The sequence below is a fragment of the Pan paniscus genome, chromosome 19 (assembly GCF_029289425.2).
Source record: "Pan paniscus chromosome 19, NHGRI_mPanPan1-v2.0_pri, whole genome shotgun sequence".
NCBI lineage: Eukaryota > Metazoa > Chordata > Mammalia > Primates > Hominidae > Pan > Pan paniscus.
In genome coordinates, this window is record NC_073268.2 from 75,195,420 (window position 1) to 75,213,006 (window position 17,587).

Sequence of the window (17,587 nt, forward strand, 5' to 3'; positions counted from 1 at the left end):
GATAATGTAATAGGCTGTTACTGGTCTCACAATTCCTGTCCTCAACCCTTTTCAGACCCTTCTCCACACAACAAGCAAAGTCATCTTTGTAAAGTGTAAACCAGATTATAAACACCCCCTATTTTCATTCTCTAAAGGCTTCCTCCCTACATCATAATAAAACTCGAACTCCTTTTTGAGGTTTTGCAAGACTCTCCCTGATCTAAATTCTGCCTACCTCTCTCTGACTTCGTCTCCTGCTAGTCTCCTCTCTCTGCTTTCTTTGCCATACTGGTTTTCCTTCAATCCTTCAAATACGCAAAATAAGTCCTGTGTCAGTGACTTTGCAGTTTCTGTTCTGTTTACCCAGAACACTGCTTGCCCTAGATCTATAAATAGCTGCCACCTTCCTAAACTTCAGGTCTCAGGTCAAGTGCTGCCTCCTTACAGAGACTTTCTCTGACTACCCCAATAGAACATGTCTCATCTGCTCCTCCCATCCCACTCCTCGGTTGTTTCCTTCACAGCACCTTTTACCCACTGAAATGATCTTTACTTACTTGTTTACACATTTTAATGTCTGATTCCCACTACTAGAATACAAGATCTATGATGTTAAGAATTTTGTCTTGTTTATTGCCAAATACAGAGTAAGCAATCAAGAAATGTTAGTTCTATTATATAGTAAAAATATACGGAATCAATTTTGGATGAAGAAAAAAGTCACATGTAATTTGTAGTCTTAACTCACTGGAAGAGTGGTATTTAAATATTATTCTTTTGAAAAAACCAGTCATCTAGTTTCCCAAATAACGTGTGGAGAAATGACACTAGGAACATATTACTTACAGTTTCGTATGTAACAATTGGCAACTGATGACTTTGCCAGGAGTTCCATTCCCAAATCCTGCAATCTGCCAGAGTTTTCAGTTCCACATACAGCCAGAGCTGCCTGGTCAGCAGAAAAAAGGCTTGTCTGCATGTCTCCAGAAGCAGCACTGCTGCTTTTTATTTCTGAAAGTGTATTCTTTACATCAGTTTTCATACATCGAACTTCGGCCATTTGAGTTTTGAGTCTTTTTAGCATCTTTAAATCAGAGGGCACTCGCCACATTGCCTGTTGCTTCCTTTGGTCTTTATCTTTTCGAGAATATGATGCTTCAGAGAAATTGACAAGTCATGTTAACATAAACGTTAATATTAATGAAATCATTTGTACCATGAATATATGCAAATTTGATGTGTAAAATAAGCTAGCGTGCTTTACGTGGTATCAACAATAAAACATGCACTAAATTCCGTTAATGAAAATAAAGATAAAGAATCCTAACTTATTCACACCTTCAGAATTAGAATCTGAGTCACATCATACTCAAGTTCGAATTACACATTTAATTCTAAAAGTTTAAAAGCTGCCCTACTGCCTTGTGCTTTCTTCTTTAAACTTCTCCACTTTTCTGAAACTTTCTACAGAGCTTTTATTATGTTTATAATTGAAAAAAAAAGACAAAGAAAAATCTAGAAACCAAATACTTTGTCAAATCTGCCATATATAACATTATATTAAAAATACATATTTCTGGCCAGGTGCAGTGGCTTATGCCTGTAATCCCAGCACTTCAGGAGGCTGAGGTGAGAGAATCGCTTGAGGCCAGAAGTTCAAGATCAGCCTGGGGAGCATAGTGACACCCTGCCTGTACAAAAAAAAATTTTTTTATTAGAACTTCTATTTCTGATAATTTTCTCAGAACTGTCAGCTTTCTGAAATACAGTTTGAATCTAACCACTTCTAAAATAAAACAATAGCTCTCCATGCCTAGTATGAATAAATTCCTCCGGCTAGCATGCAAGTCCTTTCATAGAATGGACCCAACATGACTCTAGTTCTACTTACCACTATATGTACCTTAAAATCTGGTTCAACTAGATTACCTGATACCTTTTACAGTACTCCTTTACATGGTTAAGAACGTGAAGTTAATCTGACAAATGTTCACTAAATATGTGTTAAATAAATACACAGAAAAAAATAAACATCAAAACCCAAGCAGGCCACGTGCAGTGGCTCACGCCTATAATCCCAGCACACTTTGGGAGGCCGAGGCAGGTGGATCACTTGAGCTCAGGAGTTTTGAGACAAACCTGGCCAACATGGTGAAACCTGTCTCTATAAAAAATTGTAGAGCACTCCAGCCTGGGCAACAGAGTGAGACTCTGTCTCAAAAACAAACAAACAAACAATCAAACAAAAAATGACCCAAGCAAGCCTTTTCAATAAAAAGAAAGTCATATATTTCTGCACACTAGCTTTTATTAACATCCCTTCACTGAAAGGTATTTTCATTTGGCTTCCATGAGTATTTTTTCTCCTTTCTAAAAGCTCTTTATCTGGCTCATCTTCCTGACACTCAGTAAAAACAGATGTTCATCAGGATTATGTTCCTGGCTCTCTTCTTTTAAAATATTCTTAAAACTCTTTTGCAATCTCACACCCTTGGTTTTAATTATCCAGTATCACCTCCAGAAAAATAACTGTCTGTATTCCAGTTCATTTTTTTTTTTCATGGAATTTCACTCTTGTTGCCCAGGCTGGAGTGCAATGGCACGATCTCGGCTCACTGCAACCTCCGACTCCCAGGTTTAAGCCATTCTCCTGCCTCAGCTTCCCAGGTAGCTGGGATTACAGGCACCTGCCACAATGGCCGGCTAATTTTTTGTATTTTTAGTAGAGACAGGGTTTCACCATGTTGGCTAGGCTGGTCTCGAACTCCTGACCTCAGGTGATCCACCCGCCTCAGCCTCCCCAAGTGCTGAGATTACAGGCGTGAGCCACTGCGCCCAGCCCCAGTTCTTAATTTTTAGCTGTCTACTGGTCCTTTCTAATTTGATGTCACACTGTTATGCCCAACTCAAGATGTTTACATCCAAAACTTGCTTTTTCTTTCTACTATTTTCCCTGCCCTCATTATTGCCAGCATTTTATCACCTAAGTTTGAAATTCAGATCATCTCATTTGTATTGTTTTTACACAGAAAACTAGTTTTACACAGAAATCTTACTATTTAGTTTGCATTTTTCCCAATGATACTGATTATTTTCAAAAACACGATTTTACTTGTCTATAAAATATACCATTGCATGGTTACACTGTAATTTATTCAGCTATAACTGTATTGTTGAATATTTTTAAACATCTGCTTGTTTTCTCTTTGGAATATACTCCTCAAAGTGAAATTACAAGTTTAAAGGATATAGATATTTTTAAACTACTACAAAATTGTCCTTCAAAAAGGTTAAACCAACTTACATATCTACCTACAGAATCAGAACCTGTCTGTTTCACTGGGCCTTTGCAAACAACACTTAACATTTAAGTAAAACTTTATATAAAGCATACTTGGCGCACACATAAAAGGCAACTGTTTCATAACCTGAAGATAGTCTTTTAAGCTGAGGATCCAGACTTTCAGGAAGTATATCTGGCTCTTAGGAAAGAAGAAGCCTAAATAATCTGGGCTCCATGTCCCTACCAGTAGAAGAGCTCTATTTCTCTGTTATTTACACAGAGGTTCCGCCTTGGACTTGGATTGAAAAATGAGTTATCTTGCCTTAAAACTGCATCAAAATCAGAGTTCTAAATCATTGATTTGATGTATATAATACTATTGTTTAAGAAGGTAGAAAAATATTTGGCATATATTTTTGAATATACTGACTATACTTTAGAAAGCATTCCAACAAAAATGGTTTTTAAAATGTAGCTTTTAAAGGCAAAGACTTAGTTGTCCAAAATGACTCTATCCCTGAGAGTTTAAAAAAGCCCATATTTGACTATACAAATCTCCATTTTATTATAGTAACACAAATGTAATTTCTATTTAACAAATAACCTTTGCACAGAAAACACTGCTGCCAACTGGCATACATTTTTAAGCTACTGAACATCAAAGAATGAGTAAGTCACCTTTTTCTATGTTCAATTTAGATATAGTTCCACTTGGAAGTAAGGGAATTCATGAAGCCTGACCAAAAAAAGTCCATTCATAAAGAAGATAACCGTATTTCATATGGATCAAACTGTCAGGCAAAATCTGAGTAGCAAATCATAAAAAACCTTCTTGCAGGCATTTTTACTTTGTTTTTGCACAAATCACCTTTGAACAGTAATTTAAAAATTAATTTGGTTGACATAAATGTCATTTTTATGGTATACAATGAAAAACACAGAAATACACCATGTTCCACACATAGCTGAAATACTTAAATGAAAATCCAAGAGTTCTTTTAGAGAACCACAGAAAAAAAGGAAATTATCATTGTTATTATTTTACCTGTGGGCTGCAGAAGTGAAGCAGGTGGGCGAGGCTGTAAGCCCCACAAATTTTCTATACTGCTCCGGTCCTTAAGGTCCAACAAATGTATTAAAATTAATGGATCAATGTCTAGTAAACTACTGGTAGCAGCGGAGCATAAATGTGTTCTTCTTGATATTCTACTACTGGAACCCACATAACCATGGCTACTACCTGCAAAAGAGGTGTAGAAAATGATATATATATGCACACATTTAGCTATACTTAAATGAAAAAATGAACTGGTTAACATTATATGAATACTTGTCTATGGACCTATCTCTTAGGAGTTCAGGTTCATGATAAGAAGCAGAAAGAAGGAACCAGACAGTTGTACATTAGCACAGTGATTGAGTGGTTGCCTCATTAGTACTTAGAATTCAGAAGCAAGCCTCAACCCCATCCTGAGCCCTAGAAAAAAACAGATGACAATGTGTACGATGTGCACAATTGGGGGGATGAGAGGTAAGGGTGAGGAGAAGGAGATTATATCCCATGACCACCTGGTTTTAGATAAAAGAAGACAAATTCCCATAGTATAACAGATTACAAAGAATTAGACACCAAAATAGAAATCTCCTCCAAGTCTCTGGACAGTAAAATGTACAGGTCATGACAGTTTGGTAGACTTTTTCTACTTTGATTAAATAATGGGGTACAATTTGAAGTTTTTGGACTGTCATGTTAATGACTGATGCATATTACAGACATCTGTAGGCAGATATTATGCCTATACCCCTATATTGGACTATGCTCTTTAAGCCAAGAAAAGCATCTGACTTTTCTCTAGCACCTAGTATAATGCATAACAAATTCCAGATATGGAAATGTTGCTTAAAACTGACCTTCTTCAATAAAGCTGTTTAAATATATTTTAAAGAGATAGAACATTTTTAAAAAATGCTACATGCAGGAAAGTAGATAATATAAAATATTAAAAAGTCAGGTTCCGACTACCCATGAGTATTTCAGAGAGATCCAGCAGGATATAACTTAGGAGGAAAGTTCCATTGTTCAGAAGCTTCAAGCCAATTAATAATTTATGCTTTTCACATCCTCATGTTCTCACTGTCTCCCACTTCGGCCTCCTCTTCTAAGGATTATTATCTCACTGACAGTTTTTCTTCCCAGCCTCTGTATTACTGCAATTCCTATTAAATAACAGAAAACGATTTCCCCTTCACATTGAAAACTGTTCTTTGTTTTGTTTTGAGACACAGTCTCACTGTTGCCCAGGCTGGAGTGCAGTGGCCTGATCTCCGCTCACGGCAACTTCCGCCTCCTGGGTTCAAGCGATTCTCCTGCCTCAGCCTCCCGTAGTGGGGACTACAGGCATGCACCACCACACCTGTATTTTCAGTAGAGATGGGGTTTCACCGTGTTAGGATGGTCTGGATCTCCTAACCTAGTGATCCGCCCGCCTCAGCCTCCCAAAGTGCTGGGATTACAGGTGTGAGCCACCGCACCCAGCTGAAAACTGTTTTTACCTCTTTTCTTTTACTAAGGAATTCCCAAATTGGGTTGTATGTCAGTCAGCTGAAGGAGTTTTTAAAATTACATCCTAGATATACTGAATAAGAATACTGGGGTGAGAAGCTGGGTGCAGTGGCTCACGCCTGTTATCCCAGCACTTTGGGAGGCCAAGGTGTGCAGATCACCTGAGGTCAAGAGTTAGAGACCAGCCTTGCCAACATGGTGAAACCAAAATATAAAAGAATAGCCAGGTGTGGTGGCAGGCACCTGTAATCCCAGCTACTCAGGAGGCTGAGGCAGGAGAATTGCTTGAACCTGGGAGGCAGAGGTTACAGTGAGCCAAGATGACACCACTGCACTCTAGTCTGGTTGACAGAGTGAGACTCCATCTCAAAAAAAAAAAGGATACGGAGGTGAGATCCAGGACTTTTTCTCAAAAAGCTACTCAGATCGTTCTTATGTATAGTAAGTCCAGTAGCCCAGTGAATGGAGTCTATTGCCCTAATATCTGATTCTCCTTTAAAAATGTAAGTTGCTCATTCTTCCATGTTAAAGGCACTTACAGTAGAGAAAGCAGTGTCTCCTGTTTCTCACTGCTTTTTCAGGCCATTATTCTCACTACTGAACAAAAACTGCTTTTTTTTTTTAATGTGGTTATGACCTTTGGCTACTCCCCTTTCAAATGTTCCCACCTTTCTTTTCTTTTTTGTTTTTTTGAGATGGAGTCTCGCCTCCCAGGTTCAAGCGATTCTCCTGCCTCAGCCTCCCTAGTAGCTGGGATTACAGGCATGCGGCACCATGCCTGGCTAATTTTGTATTTTTAGTAGAGACGGGGTTTCTCCATGTTGGTTAGGCTGGCCTTAGAACTCCCGACCTCAGGTGATCGGCCCGCCTCGGCCTCCCAAAGTGCTGGGATTACAGGCAGGAGCCATGGTGCCCAGCCTATGTTCCCACCTTTCTACCCACTATCACATTTCCCCACAGGCATCAAAGACTTTGGGTTGGCACTGATTTCAGTTTCTCTCTTTCCAAGCTATTCCGTGTGTCTCATATATAAATGTACAGCCCAATGAATGCTCACAAAGTGATCACACCCAGATGAAGAAATATATTATCAGTACCCCAGAACCCCCTCCTATGCCTCCTAAAATTGCTCACTACTCCTACTCTACCTTCATCCTAACTTAACTTACAGATGGGTTTTGCCTGTTTTGTATTTGTATAAAAGTAGTAACAGAGTATGCTCTTATGCTCTTCTTCTTTGGTCAACATTATTCATGAGATTCATCTATATGGCTGTATATAGAAGTATCTTATTCATTTTCTTTTTAAATATTTTTCTTTTTTTCTTTGAGACAAAGTCTTGCTTTGTCACCCAGGCTGGAGTACAGTGGCACAATCTTGGCTCACCGCAACTTCCACCTCCCAGTTTCAAATGATTCTTGTGCCTCAGCCTCCCGAGTAGCTGGGGTTACAGGCGTGTGCCATTGCACCAAGCTAATTTTTTCTACTTTCAGTAGAAATGAGGTTTCGCCATGTTGGCCAGGCTGGTCTTGAACTCCTGGCCTCAAATGATCCACGTGCCTCAGCCTCCCAAAGTGCTGGGATTAGAGACATGAGCCACTGCCTCATTTTCATTATTATTGTGCAGCATCCATTTATGAATATATCCAATTTATTTCTCTATTCTATTGGAAAACAATTTGGGTTGCTTCTAGCTTTTGGCTATTAAGAATAAAGCTATACAGCCAGGCGCGGTGGTTCACGCCTGTAATCCCAGCACGTTCAGAGGCCAAGGCAGGTGGATTACGAGGTCAGGAGTTCAAGACCAGCCTGGCTACAATGGTGAAACCCCGTCTCTACTAAAAATACAAAAATTAGCTGGCCGTGGTGGAGGGCACCTGTAATCCCAGCTACTCGGGAGGCTGAGGCAGAATTGCTTGAACCCAGGAGGCAGAGGTTGCAGTGAGCTGAGATCATGCCACTGCATTCCAGCTTGGGCAACACAGCGAGATTCAAAAAAACAAAAAAACAAAAAAACAAAAAAACAACAAAAACCATGCTTCTGAAGTTCACATAGGAAAAAAACCTCATAAAAAGACAGACGGATCGGTGACAGGTTCTTCTCCATTTGTGCCAAGCCATATGGATCTTGCTAAAATGTCACACTTATATACTTGAGTTCATTACAGCATACTGCCTGTATGCATTATCATGACACTCAAGGCCCTATTATAGTCTAGTCTCAAACTACCTTTCCAGAATATTCTACATTTTCACATCCTTTACTTTGTTACAAATTACATACTGATATTTACCATCACAAAATCTTGTAATGATCAGTGCTGGGTTTTCATTTAAAAATTATGCTCATTCATTCTTCTAACATCTGTGGTCCAGGTGCAATAGCTCACGCCTGTAATCCCAACACTTTGGGAGGCTGAGGCAGGAGGACTAATTGAGGCCAGGAGTTGGAGACCAGCCAGGGCAAGAGAGCAAGACTCCGTCTCTATAAAAAATAATTAGTTGGGTGTGGTAGCATCTGCAGACATCTTCTTATGAGAACTGCTTTTAGTTTATTCAGTTATTTGAAAAATGAAAGACAATTTATGTTAAAAAAAAATTTGTGCTAAAAAGGTTGTAAGTATCATTCTAATCCAGATTATTGGCTCATTGAATCCAGTGAGTAGGAAAAATCTAGTTTGTATTTGCTGGGTGTGTGTGTGTGTGTGTGCGCGCATGTGTGCGTGTGCACGCGTGTGTTTTAAGAGACAGGGTCTTGCTCTGTCACCCAGGCTGGAGTACGGTGGCAGAATCATGGCTCACTGTACCCTCGAACTCCTAGGCTCAAGTGATCCTACGGCCACAGTCTCCCAAGTAGCCAGGACTACAGCCAGTTGAGTCAATAAATATTTCTTGTTTCAAGCTATCTCCTTATTTAATATGGTTTATAAAATAAGATTATTAAGTAAACATTTAACTTTATACCTAGCTTTTATATAAGCCTAATCATCCCCTTTTTAATGCATAACTTAACATCGTAGTTCTTTAGATGACATAACTCTTTAGACAATTGTGTAGTTCTAAAACATTAACCAGGCCGGGTGTGGTAGCTCACATCTGTAATCCCAGCACTTTGGGAGGCTGAGGCGGGTGGATCGCTTGAGGTCAGGAGTTTGAGACCAGCCTGGCCAGCATGGTGAAACCCCATCTCTACTAAAAATACAAAAAAGTTAGCTTGGAATGGTGGTGCATGCCTGTAGTCCCAACTACCTGGGAGGCTGAGGTAAGAGAATGGCTTGAACCCGGGAGGCAGAGGTTGCAGTGAGCCGAGATCGTGCCATTGCATTCCAGCCTGGGCAATACGCTAAGGCTCCATCTCAAAAAACAAAACAAAAACAAAAAACACATAAACCATTCGAGGCTTGAAATGGACCTTCATAATAAGCATATTAAAAAAAAGCATTTCCACACTCTGCCCAGTGTCACCCCGATCTAGCTTTTTCATTGCCTTGGTTTAAAAAGCTTTTTATTGGCCGGGTGCAGTGGATCACACCTGTAATCCCAGTACTCTGGGAGGCCAAGGAGGGCAGATCACAAGATCAGGAGATCGAGACCATCCTGGCTAACACGGTGAAACCCCATCTCTACTAAAAATACAAAAAATCAGTCGGGTGTGGTGGCGGGCGCCTGTAGTCCCAGCTATTCGGGAGGCTGAAGCAGGAGAATGGGGTGAACCTGGGAGGCAGAACTTGCAGTGAGCCAAGATCATGCCACTGCACTCCAGCCTGGGCAACAGAGCAAGACTCTGTCTCAAAAAAAAAAAAAAAAAAAAAAAAAGCTTTTTTTATTTTTTTATTTTAGTATAGTTTTAGGTTTACAGGAAAGGTAAAAATACAGAGAGTTCCTGTACAACCCAGACCCAATTTCCCCAATGTTAATACCTTTCATTACTATGGTATATTTGTCACAACTAATGAACCAATACTGATATATTATTAACTAAATCCTATACTTTATTGAGATTTTAGTAGTTTTCCCCTAATGTTCTTTTTCTGTTCCAGAGTCTCACCTAGAGTACTGAAATACATTTAGTTGCTCCTGTCTTTTTAGACTCTTCTGGTCTATGACAGTCTCTCAGACTTTCCTTATGTCTAAAAGTATGTCAAATATTTTGTAGAATGTTCCTCAATTAAGGGTATGATTTTTTCCCTCATGATTAGATTGTGTTTGTGGGTTTTTAGGGGGAAGATACTACAGATATAAAGTAACATTGTCAACATATCAACATGACTTATCACTTACAATACTGTCAACATGCTATCAACATGACCTATCACTTACAATACTAAATTTAATCACCTGGGTAGGTAATGTTTGCCAAGTTTCTCTACTTCAAAGTTGTTTCCCCCTTTTGAAACTGTACTATTCAGAAGCAAGTAACTAAGCACAGCCTACATTTAAGGGGTAGAAGTTATATTTCATCTCCTTGAGAAGGGAGTATTTAAATGATTTGGAATTCTTTTGTATGTACATTGTCATATTCTAGCTAATTGTTCATAAATATACTCACCCTTAGGTTATAAATTACTTAGTGTTGTATGTTCCAGGTAGGCATGATATTTAACAAATTTCTGCCAAATACATAAATTTCCCAAAGCATATAATAAAAATAAACTGGTTCATTATTATGTCTTCAACATCTAGAATACAGTGCCTGGATTATTACAGAATATTCAGAATTATAACATAGGCTCCATAAGAACAGGGATATCTTGTTATTCAATATTGTATCTCTAGATAGTAAAACTGTACACAGCTCAAGTGCTCAGTAAATATTTGATGAATATATAATTCAAAAATGTAAACTCTTCTTTACTCTAAGTGTATATAAATGTTATATACAAGAATCTCTCTACCACACAGTTTAAGAGAGGAAAGAATGGACCTAACTAAAAGAAAACACACAAGGCTGAAAAGTTAGTCAGTCAGTAAGACCTAATGCCATACCAGACAAGGATTAAGTCACACGCTCCCTATACTTAAAGAATAAACTACATTCTAACTGCAACAGGATTTCTTCTTTTTTCTAGAAGTTAAGCAAGCACTGGCCTCAAGATAAGCAATATTGAAACAATTGCAGCTTACTGACTGCCAGATGCTGACTGACTCACTCCCTGTTCCACAAGCCATAACTACAGCTTTGACTGGACAAGAGACTGATTTCAGTAACTTTCTCCTGATAGGAGTCGCCAACCATGGACTGGTTCTGGCCCGTATACAGAGGCTGAGCATTCAGTGCCTTCGTGTCCTTGGCTTTACCTTTTGACAACAGGGCCTCATTGTAATGCATTTAAATTGTTCAGTCCCCACTCCAAAGTAAACATGAAATGCATGTAACATGCATGTTTGTCTACTATGCATGTGTGTGTTTCCCTTTTCATGATACTCACAGCTCCTCCTATAGCCTGCTGAATCGATTTAGTTGTACTTGGCCAACTTATTCAGCATCAATTCCTATGTTACCCTTCCCTCCTGCAAAGTGCCTGCTTTTAGTCTTTGCCAGAGGCCACACTTCCCAGCCTGTCAGGATGGCCAGTCTTTTTTTTTTTTTTGAGATGGAGTCTCGCTCTGTCACCCAGGTTGGAGTGCGGTGGCGCAATCTCAGCTCACTGCAAGCTCCGCCTCCCAGGTTCACGCCATTCTCCTGCCTCAGCCTCCCGAGTAGCTGGGACTACAGGCGCCTGCCATCACACCTGGCTAATTTTTGTATTTTTAGTAGAGAGGGGGTTCCACCATGTTAGCCAGGATGGTCTCAAATCTCCTGACATCGTGATCCACCCGCCTCGGCCTCCCAACGTGCTGGGATTACAGGTGTGAGCCACCATACCTGGCCCAGGATGGCCAGTCTTTATAAGAATTAAAGCTCTTCTCTCCAAATTGGTAGATCTTGTGATTCTTTGAAGTTCCTCCTGACTAAAGAATGATACAGAGGAATGACAGAAGTAAGGCTAAGGAAACAAACAGGAATCCAGACACAAAGGAATTTATGTGCCATGTTAACAAGTTTGGACTTTATCCTATAATAAATATAATCCTTAAAGAGTTTTTAAGTAGAGAAATAACATGATTAGATATTATTTTTCATTATTTTTATTTCTATTTTTGACACAGGGTCTCACTCTGTTGCCCAGGCTGGAGTACAGTGGTGCTATCTCAGCTTACTGCAGGCTCCGCTTCCTGGGCTCAGGTGATCCTCCCACCTCAGCCTCCCAAATAGCTGGGACCACAGGCAGCAATTTAGCCACCACATCTGGTTATTTTTTTTGTATTTTTTTGTAGAGACAAGGTTTCACCACGTTGCCCAGGCTGGTCTCAAACTCCTGGACTCAAGCGATGCACCCACATCAGCCTCCCAAAGTGCTGAGATTACAGGCATGAGTCACCAAGACTGGCAGAGAAGTAACATGATTAGATATTAATCAGAAAGAAAAAAACACCCTCATTCTGAATCCATGCTGTAAAAATACAATGGAGGGGAACAATAATAAATACAAGGAACCCAGGTGAAAGACAGAGGCCTAGACTAGAAATGGCAAAGGAGTGGGAGTACCAAATGAATTTATGCACGATTTAGGACACAGAACCAACAGATCTTGGTAATACACTAAAGGTAAAGTTTTAGGGAGAGGAAGAAGTAAAGAATGTATAGCACTATCAGTCACGGTGGCTACTGCTGACAGGCAGGTTGGCAGATGAAAAGACAGTAATTTGTGTTTGGGAGGTGCTGAATCACACACCAAGATATGGGTTTGGAAACTATGGAAAGACAAAGGCTAAAGAAAGAACTTGAAAAGTAATCAGCATATAGACAGTAACTGAAATACAGGTGTGGATAAGATTACCCAGGATTAAAGTCAGGAGTAGAAAGAATATAGAGCTTAGGTTGGAGTTGAAACGGTGAGGACTAGTATTTAAGAAATCTTTAGTTATCCAAGCATATTAAGAATATGCCAGTGTTCATACTGAGGAGAACATGGGTAAAACAGAAACAGTAGAAAGCTAACTTTTAATTACTCTAGCCAAGATTCACTACTTAATTAAATAGATCCGAGAACACACAAAAAAGTACTCATTATATAAGTCAGTTCTTCCCAGGAGAAGCAGTGTAGTTTGGGAGAAAAATGCTGTGTCCACAAACCCAGGACAATCTGGGGTTCTAGTCTGGTTGTACTAACAACAAGCTATATGACCAGGTAACTAAAAACTATAAAATGAGCTCTTTAAGATCCTTCGTAAGTCTAAGAGTCAATGATTCCATTGAGATCATTCTATAGTCTAGCAAGATATACAAATAAGACTTTATATCAGAAAGAATAGTATAAAATATGAGCATGGGATACAAACAAATCTGGGGATTCAATTACTCTCATTCACTAAATTGTTAAAAGTTGGCAAGTTGCTTTAATTTCTCTATGCATCAGTGAATGTATCACACAGAATTTTATTAATATAAGGTACTTAAAGTGCTTCTCACAGTGCCTGGTACATAAAACATTTTTCAAATGTTAGCTATTGTTTTAAATATCTTTAGTAATAAACTCTAAAAAATCCATATTGTAAGATATAGCACTTCCAACACCATGAACCATGTACAAGCAGTGGCTACCACCTATTTAAAATATAATACGGTCAGAGAAGAGCAGAGAGAAAACAGAATGGCTTGGAGGCAGTGGAGTGACCTCATTACCTGCGGGTCCTGCAGCAGCTGCATCTTCCATGAGTTCTCCCTCTTCTAATTCCATGTTGTTATATTCCACATCATTTTCTCCAGACCTAAGTATATACAAAATCCATCATTTATATAGAGTGATACAATAAACGTTGTTTTTCACACCTCAATAAATTTTATGATATGCAGATTTTTCTGTGAAATAAGATATTTCTAAATACAAAAAGGAGAAAGATTTTTGTCATTTTCCAAATTTAAGTAGCGTTAATGTTATTGTTTAAACAACCTTTAAAAAATATCGGCCGGGCGCGGTGGCTCATGCCTGTAATCCCAGCACTTTGGGAGGCTGAGACGGGCGGATCACGAGGTCAGGAGATCGAGACCATCCTGGCTAACACGGTGAAACCCTGTCTCTACTAAAAATACAAAAAATTAGCTGGGTGTGGTGGCAGGCACCTGTAGTCCCAGCTACTCAGGAGGCTGAATCAGGAGAATGGTGTGAACCCAGGAGGCGAGCTTGCAGTGAGCCAAGATTGCACAGCTGCACTCCAGCCTGGGCGACAGAGCGAGACTCAATCTCAAAAAAAAAAAAAAAAAAAATCAGCCAGTTCTTCTTAGAAAGCTAAGAAAAAAAGGAATTAAAAAAAAGAAATATATATATATATCTCAAGGCCGGGCGCGGTGACTCACGCCTGAAATCCCAGCACTTTGGGAGGCTAAGGTGGGAGGATCACCTGAGGTCAGGATTTCGAGACCAGCCTGGCCAACATGGCAAAACCCTGTCTCTCCTAAAAATACAAAAATTAGCTGGGCGTTGTGGTGGGCACCTGTAATCCCAGCTCCTCGGGAGGCTGAGGCAGCAGAATCGGTTGAACCCGGGAGGTGGAGGTTGTAGTGAGCCAAGATTGCACTACTGCACTTCAGCCTGGACGACAGAGCGAGACTCTGTCTCAAGAAGGACAGGACAGGACAGGAAAGGAAAGGAAAGGAAGATTAAAAAAAAAGAACTGTGTCAGGCAAAAAAATAGAAATAAATGAAACACTAAAAAATCTAAGAACCACTGTTAGAAGAGATTAATCTCTCCTATTTAATTAGTGTTAGAAACACTAATAAATACAAGAACCACTGTTAGAAGAAATTACAGCTTCAGAGAACTGGTAGCTTAATGGCAATAAATTAGGCTTAAAACACTACATTTTAACATCCAAAAAAAGCCCAAATTACTGTATATGACTAAATACTATTTTTCAAAAATAATATTTCAGAAAAGAGGGTATTACTTCCTACTAGGCCATACAAAGTCTCTCATGTTAAAAAACACTCACTATTACTTTATTTTAAACAACATACTACTTGAAACAGTACCAGTCAATGATAGTCTTGGGTATTTAAGGAAATCTCAAGATAAGCACCCAGCTTGACAATGTAAGGAGCTCTGCAGGTCTGCTCTTTAGTCAAACTGGTGACAATTATTTTAAAAACAACCACTTAACGACTCTGGAAATGGTCCCAAGGGCATACAGCAAATGAAGAAACATCTACTCAAAAAAATCTATAAAAACTGGGTAAGACAAGTGGGCATCTGCAGTATTTGAACCAAGATCACTCCGCTTCCTAACTTGGTGTTACAGAAATTCCACTCCAGACTGGTGCAGTGAAGAACACAGGCCTCCCACTTCCCGAACTTCCAAGAGGAGGGCTATATTCCTGGGAGTGGCAAGGTATCAGCATCTCTCATTCTGCCCCCAGCTACCTATTGCTGATGCTATAGTACAGGCACACACGGCCAAGAGGTGGAGACTCCCTTCTGCTGAGACCCACTTGTGGACTAGATGCTCTACTTGGATGCAGCATGATGAGAATACTGGGGCCCAGATCATCCCTGCCCCAGCTTATTCATAAGGTGAAGGTCCCAAGCCTGAAAAGGAAAGAACTAAGGCTACTGTCCCCAACATCCAGTTAGCTCAGCTTCTAAAGTAAGAGAGGTACACTTTTATCCTCACTCCAACTTCAAAGCTTTGGCTCAGAGATTTTGCCTATGGGGAGAAGCAGAGACACATACAACACTCAGAGAAACATACAACACTATTAAGAGCATCAACGAAATATAGTTGGCCTTCTATATCTGTGGGCTCTGCATCTGTGCATTCAACCAACTGTGGATCAAAAATATTTTTTAAGCCCTGGTGTGGTGGTTCATGCCTGTAATCCCAGCACTTTGGGAAGCCGAGGCTGGAGGGACTTCTTGAGCCTAGGAGCTCCGGGCCAGCCTAGAACATAGTAAGGCAACATAGTGAGACCCCGTCTCTACAAAATATTAAAAAATTAGCCAGGTGTGTTGGCATGCACCTGTAGTCCTAGCTACTTGGAAAACTGAGGTGGGAGGATCACTTGAGCCCAGGAGGTCGAGGTTGCAGTGAGCCGTGATCACGTGACCACTGCACTCCAGCTTGGATGACAGGGGAAGACCCCGTCTCAAAAAATAAAGCCGGCCGGGTGCGGTGGCTCACCTGAGGCCAGGAGTTCGAAACCAGCCTGGTCAACATTGCAAAACCCTGTCTCTACTAAAACTACAAAAAATTAGTCGGGCGTAGTGGCAGGCGTGTATAATCCCAGCTACTCAGGAGGCTGAGGCAGGGGCACTGCTTGAACCCAGGAGACGGAGGCTGCAGTGAGCTGAGATTGTGCCACTGCACTCCAGCCTGGGCGACAAGAGCGAAACTCCGTCTCAAAAAAAAAAAAAATAAAACAAAACAAAATAAAGTCATGCACAGACATTTTCCCCTTGTCATTATTCTGTATACAATAGAGTATAACAACTACTTACATAGCATTTGCATTGTATTAGGTATTATAAGTAATCTAGAGATGATTTAAAAGTATAGGGGAGGATGTGCATATGTTATATGCAACTACTCTGCCATTTTATATAAGATACTTGAGCATCCTCAGATTTTAGTATCCAAGCGGGGGGGTCCTAGAACCAATACCGCAAGGATACTGAGGGACAACTGTACTAGCAAACAGAATGCAGTAACATATAAAAAGAATCATGAGCCGAGTGTGATGATGCACACCAGTAGTCCTAGCTACTATGGAGGCTGAGGCAGGTGGATCACTTGAGGCCAGAGTTGAAGGTTACAGGGAGCTATAATCATGCCACCATACTCCAGCCTGGCCGCAAAGCAAGATTCTCTTAGGAAAAAAAAAAAAAATTGCTGGGTGCCGTGGCTCATGCCTGTAATCCCAGCACTTTGGGAGGCCGAGGCAGGCAGATCACAAGGTCAGGAGATTGAGATCATCCTGGCTAACACGGTGAAACCCCATCTCTATTAAAAATACAAAAAAAAATTAGCCGGGCAAGGTGGTGGGCACCTGTAGTCCCAGCTACTTGGGAGACTGAGGCAGGAGAATGGTGTGAATCCAGAAGGCGGAGCTTGCAGTGAGCGGATATTGCGCCACTGTACTCCAGCCTGGGGGACAGAGTGAGACTCCGTTTCAAAGAAAAAAAAAGAAAAAAAAATTACGGCTGGGCGAAGTGGATCACACCTGTAATTCCAGCACTTTGGGAGGCCAAGACGGGTGGATCACGAGGTCAGGTCAGGTGTTTGAGACCAGCCTGGCCAACACAGTGAAACCTCGTCTCTACTAAAAATACAAAAAATTAGCTGGGTGTGGTGGTGGGTGCCTGTAATCCCAGCTACTTGGGAGGCTGAGGCAGGAGAATCACCCGAACCCGGGAGGCGGAGGTTGCAGTGAGCCGAGATCATGCCACTGCACTTAAGCCCGGGTGACAGTGCGAAACTCCGTCACAAAAAAAAAAAAAGAAAAAAGAAAAAAAATTACACACTATGACCAAGTGGGATGTGTCCCAGGAATGCAAGCTTGGTTTAAAAATCCAAAAATCGCCAGGCGCAATGGCTCACACCTGTAATCCTAGCACTTTGGGAGGCTGAAGTGGGCAGATCACCTGAAGTCAGGAGTTCAAGACCAGCCTGGCCAACATGGTGAAACCCCGTCTCCACTAAAAATACAAAAAAATAGCCAGGC

At 40.5% G+C, this 17,587-nt stretch overlaps 1 protein-coding gene across 22 annotated transcripts in view; it reads right to left on the minus strand.

Moving 5' to 3' along the window:
- The window catches only part of TRIM37 (tripartite motif containing 37), a 123,453-nt gene that overhangs the window by 44,947 nt on the left and 60,919 nt on the right, over window positions 1–17,587 (minus strand). For all 22 annotated transcript variants that reach the window (XM_055101634.2, XM_055101629.2, XM_055101623.2 and 19 more), the window contains 3 exons: window positions 13,555–13,640; window positions 4,311–4,505; window positions 829–1,137 (listed from right to left, as the gene is read on the minus strand). In XM_055101634.2, coding sequence (XP_054957609.1) covers window positions 829–1,137; window positions 4,311–4,505; window positions 13,555–13,640 — 590 coding nt within the window. The remainder of the gene's footprint in view (window positions 1–828; window positions 1,138–4,310; window positions 4,506–13,554; window positions 13,641–17,587) is intronic.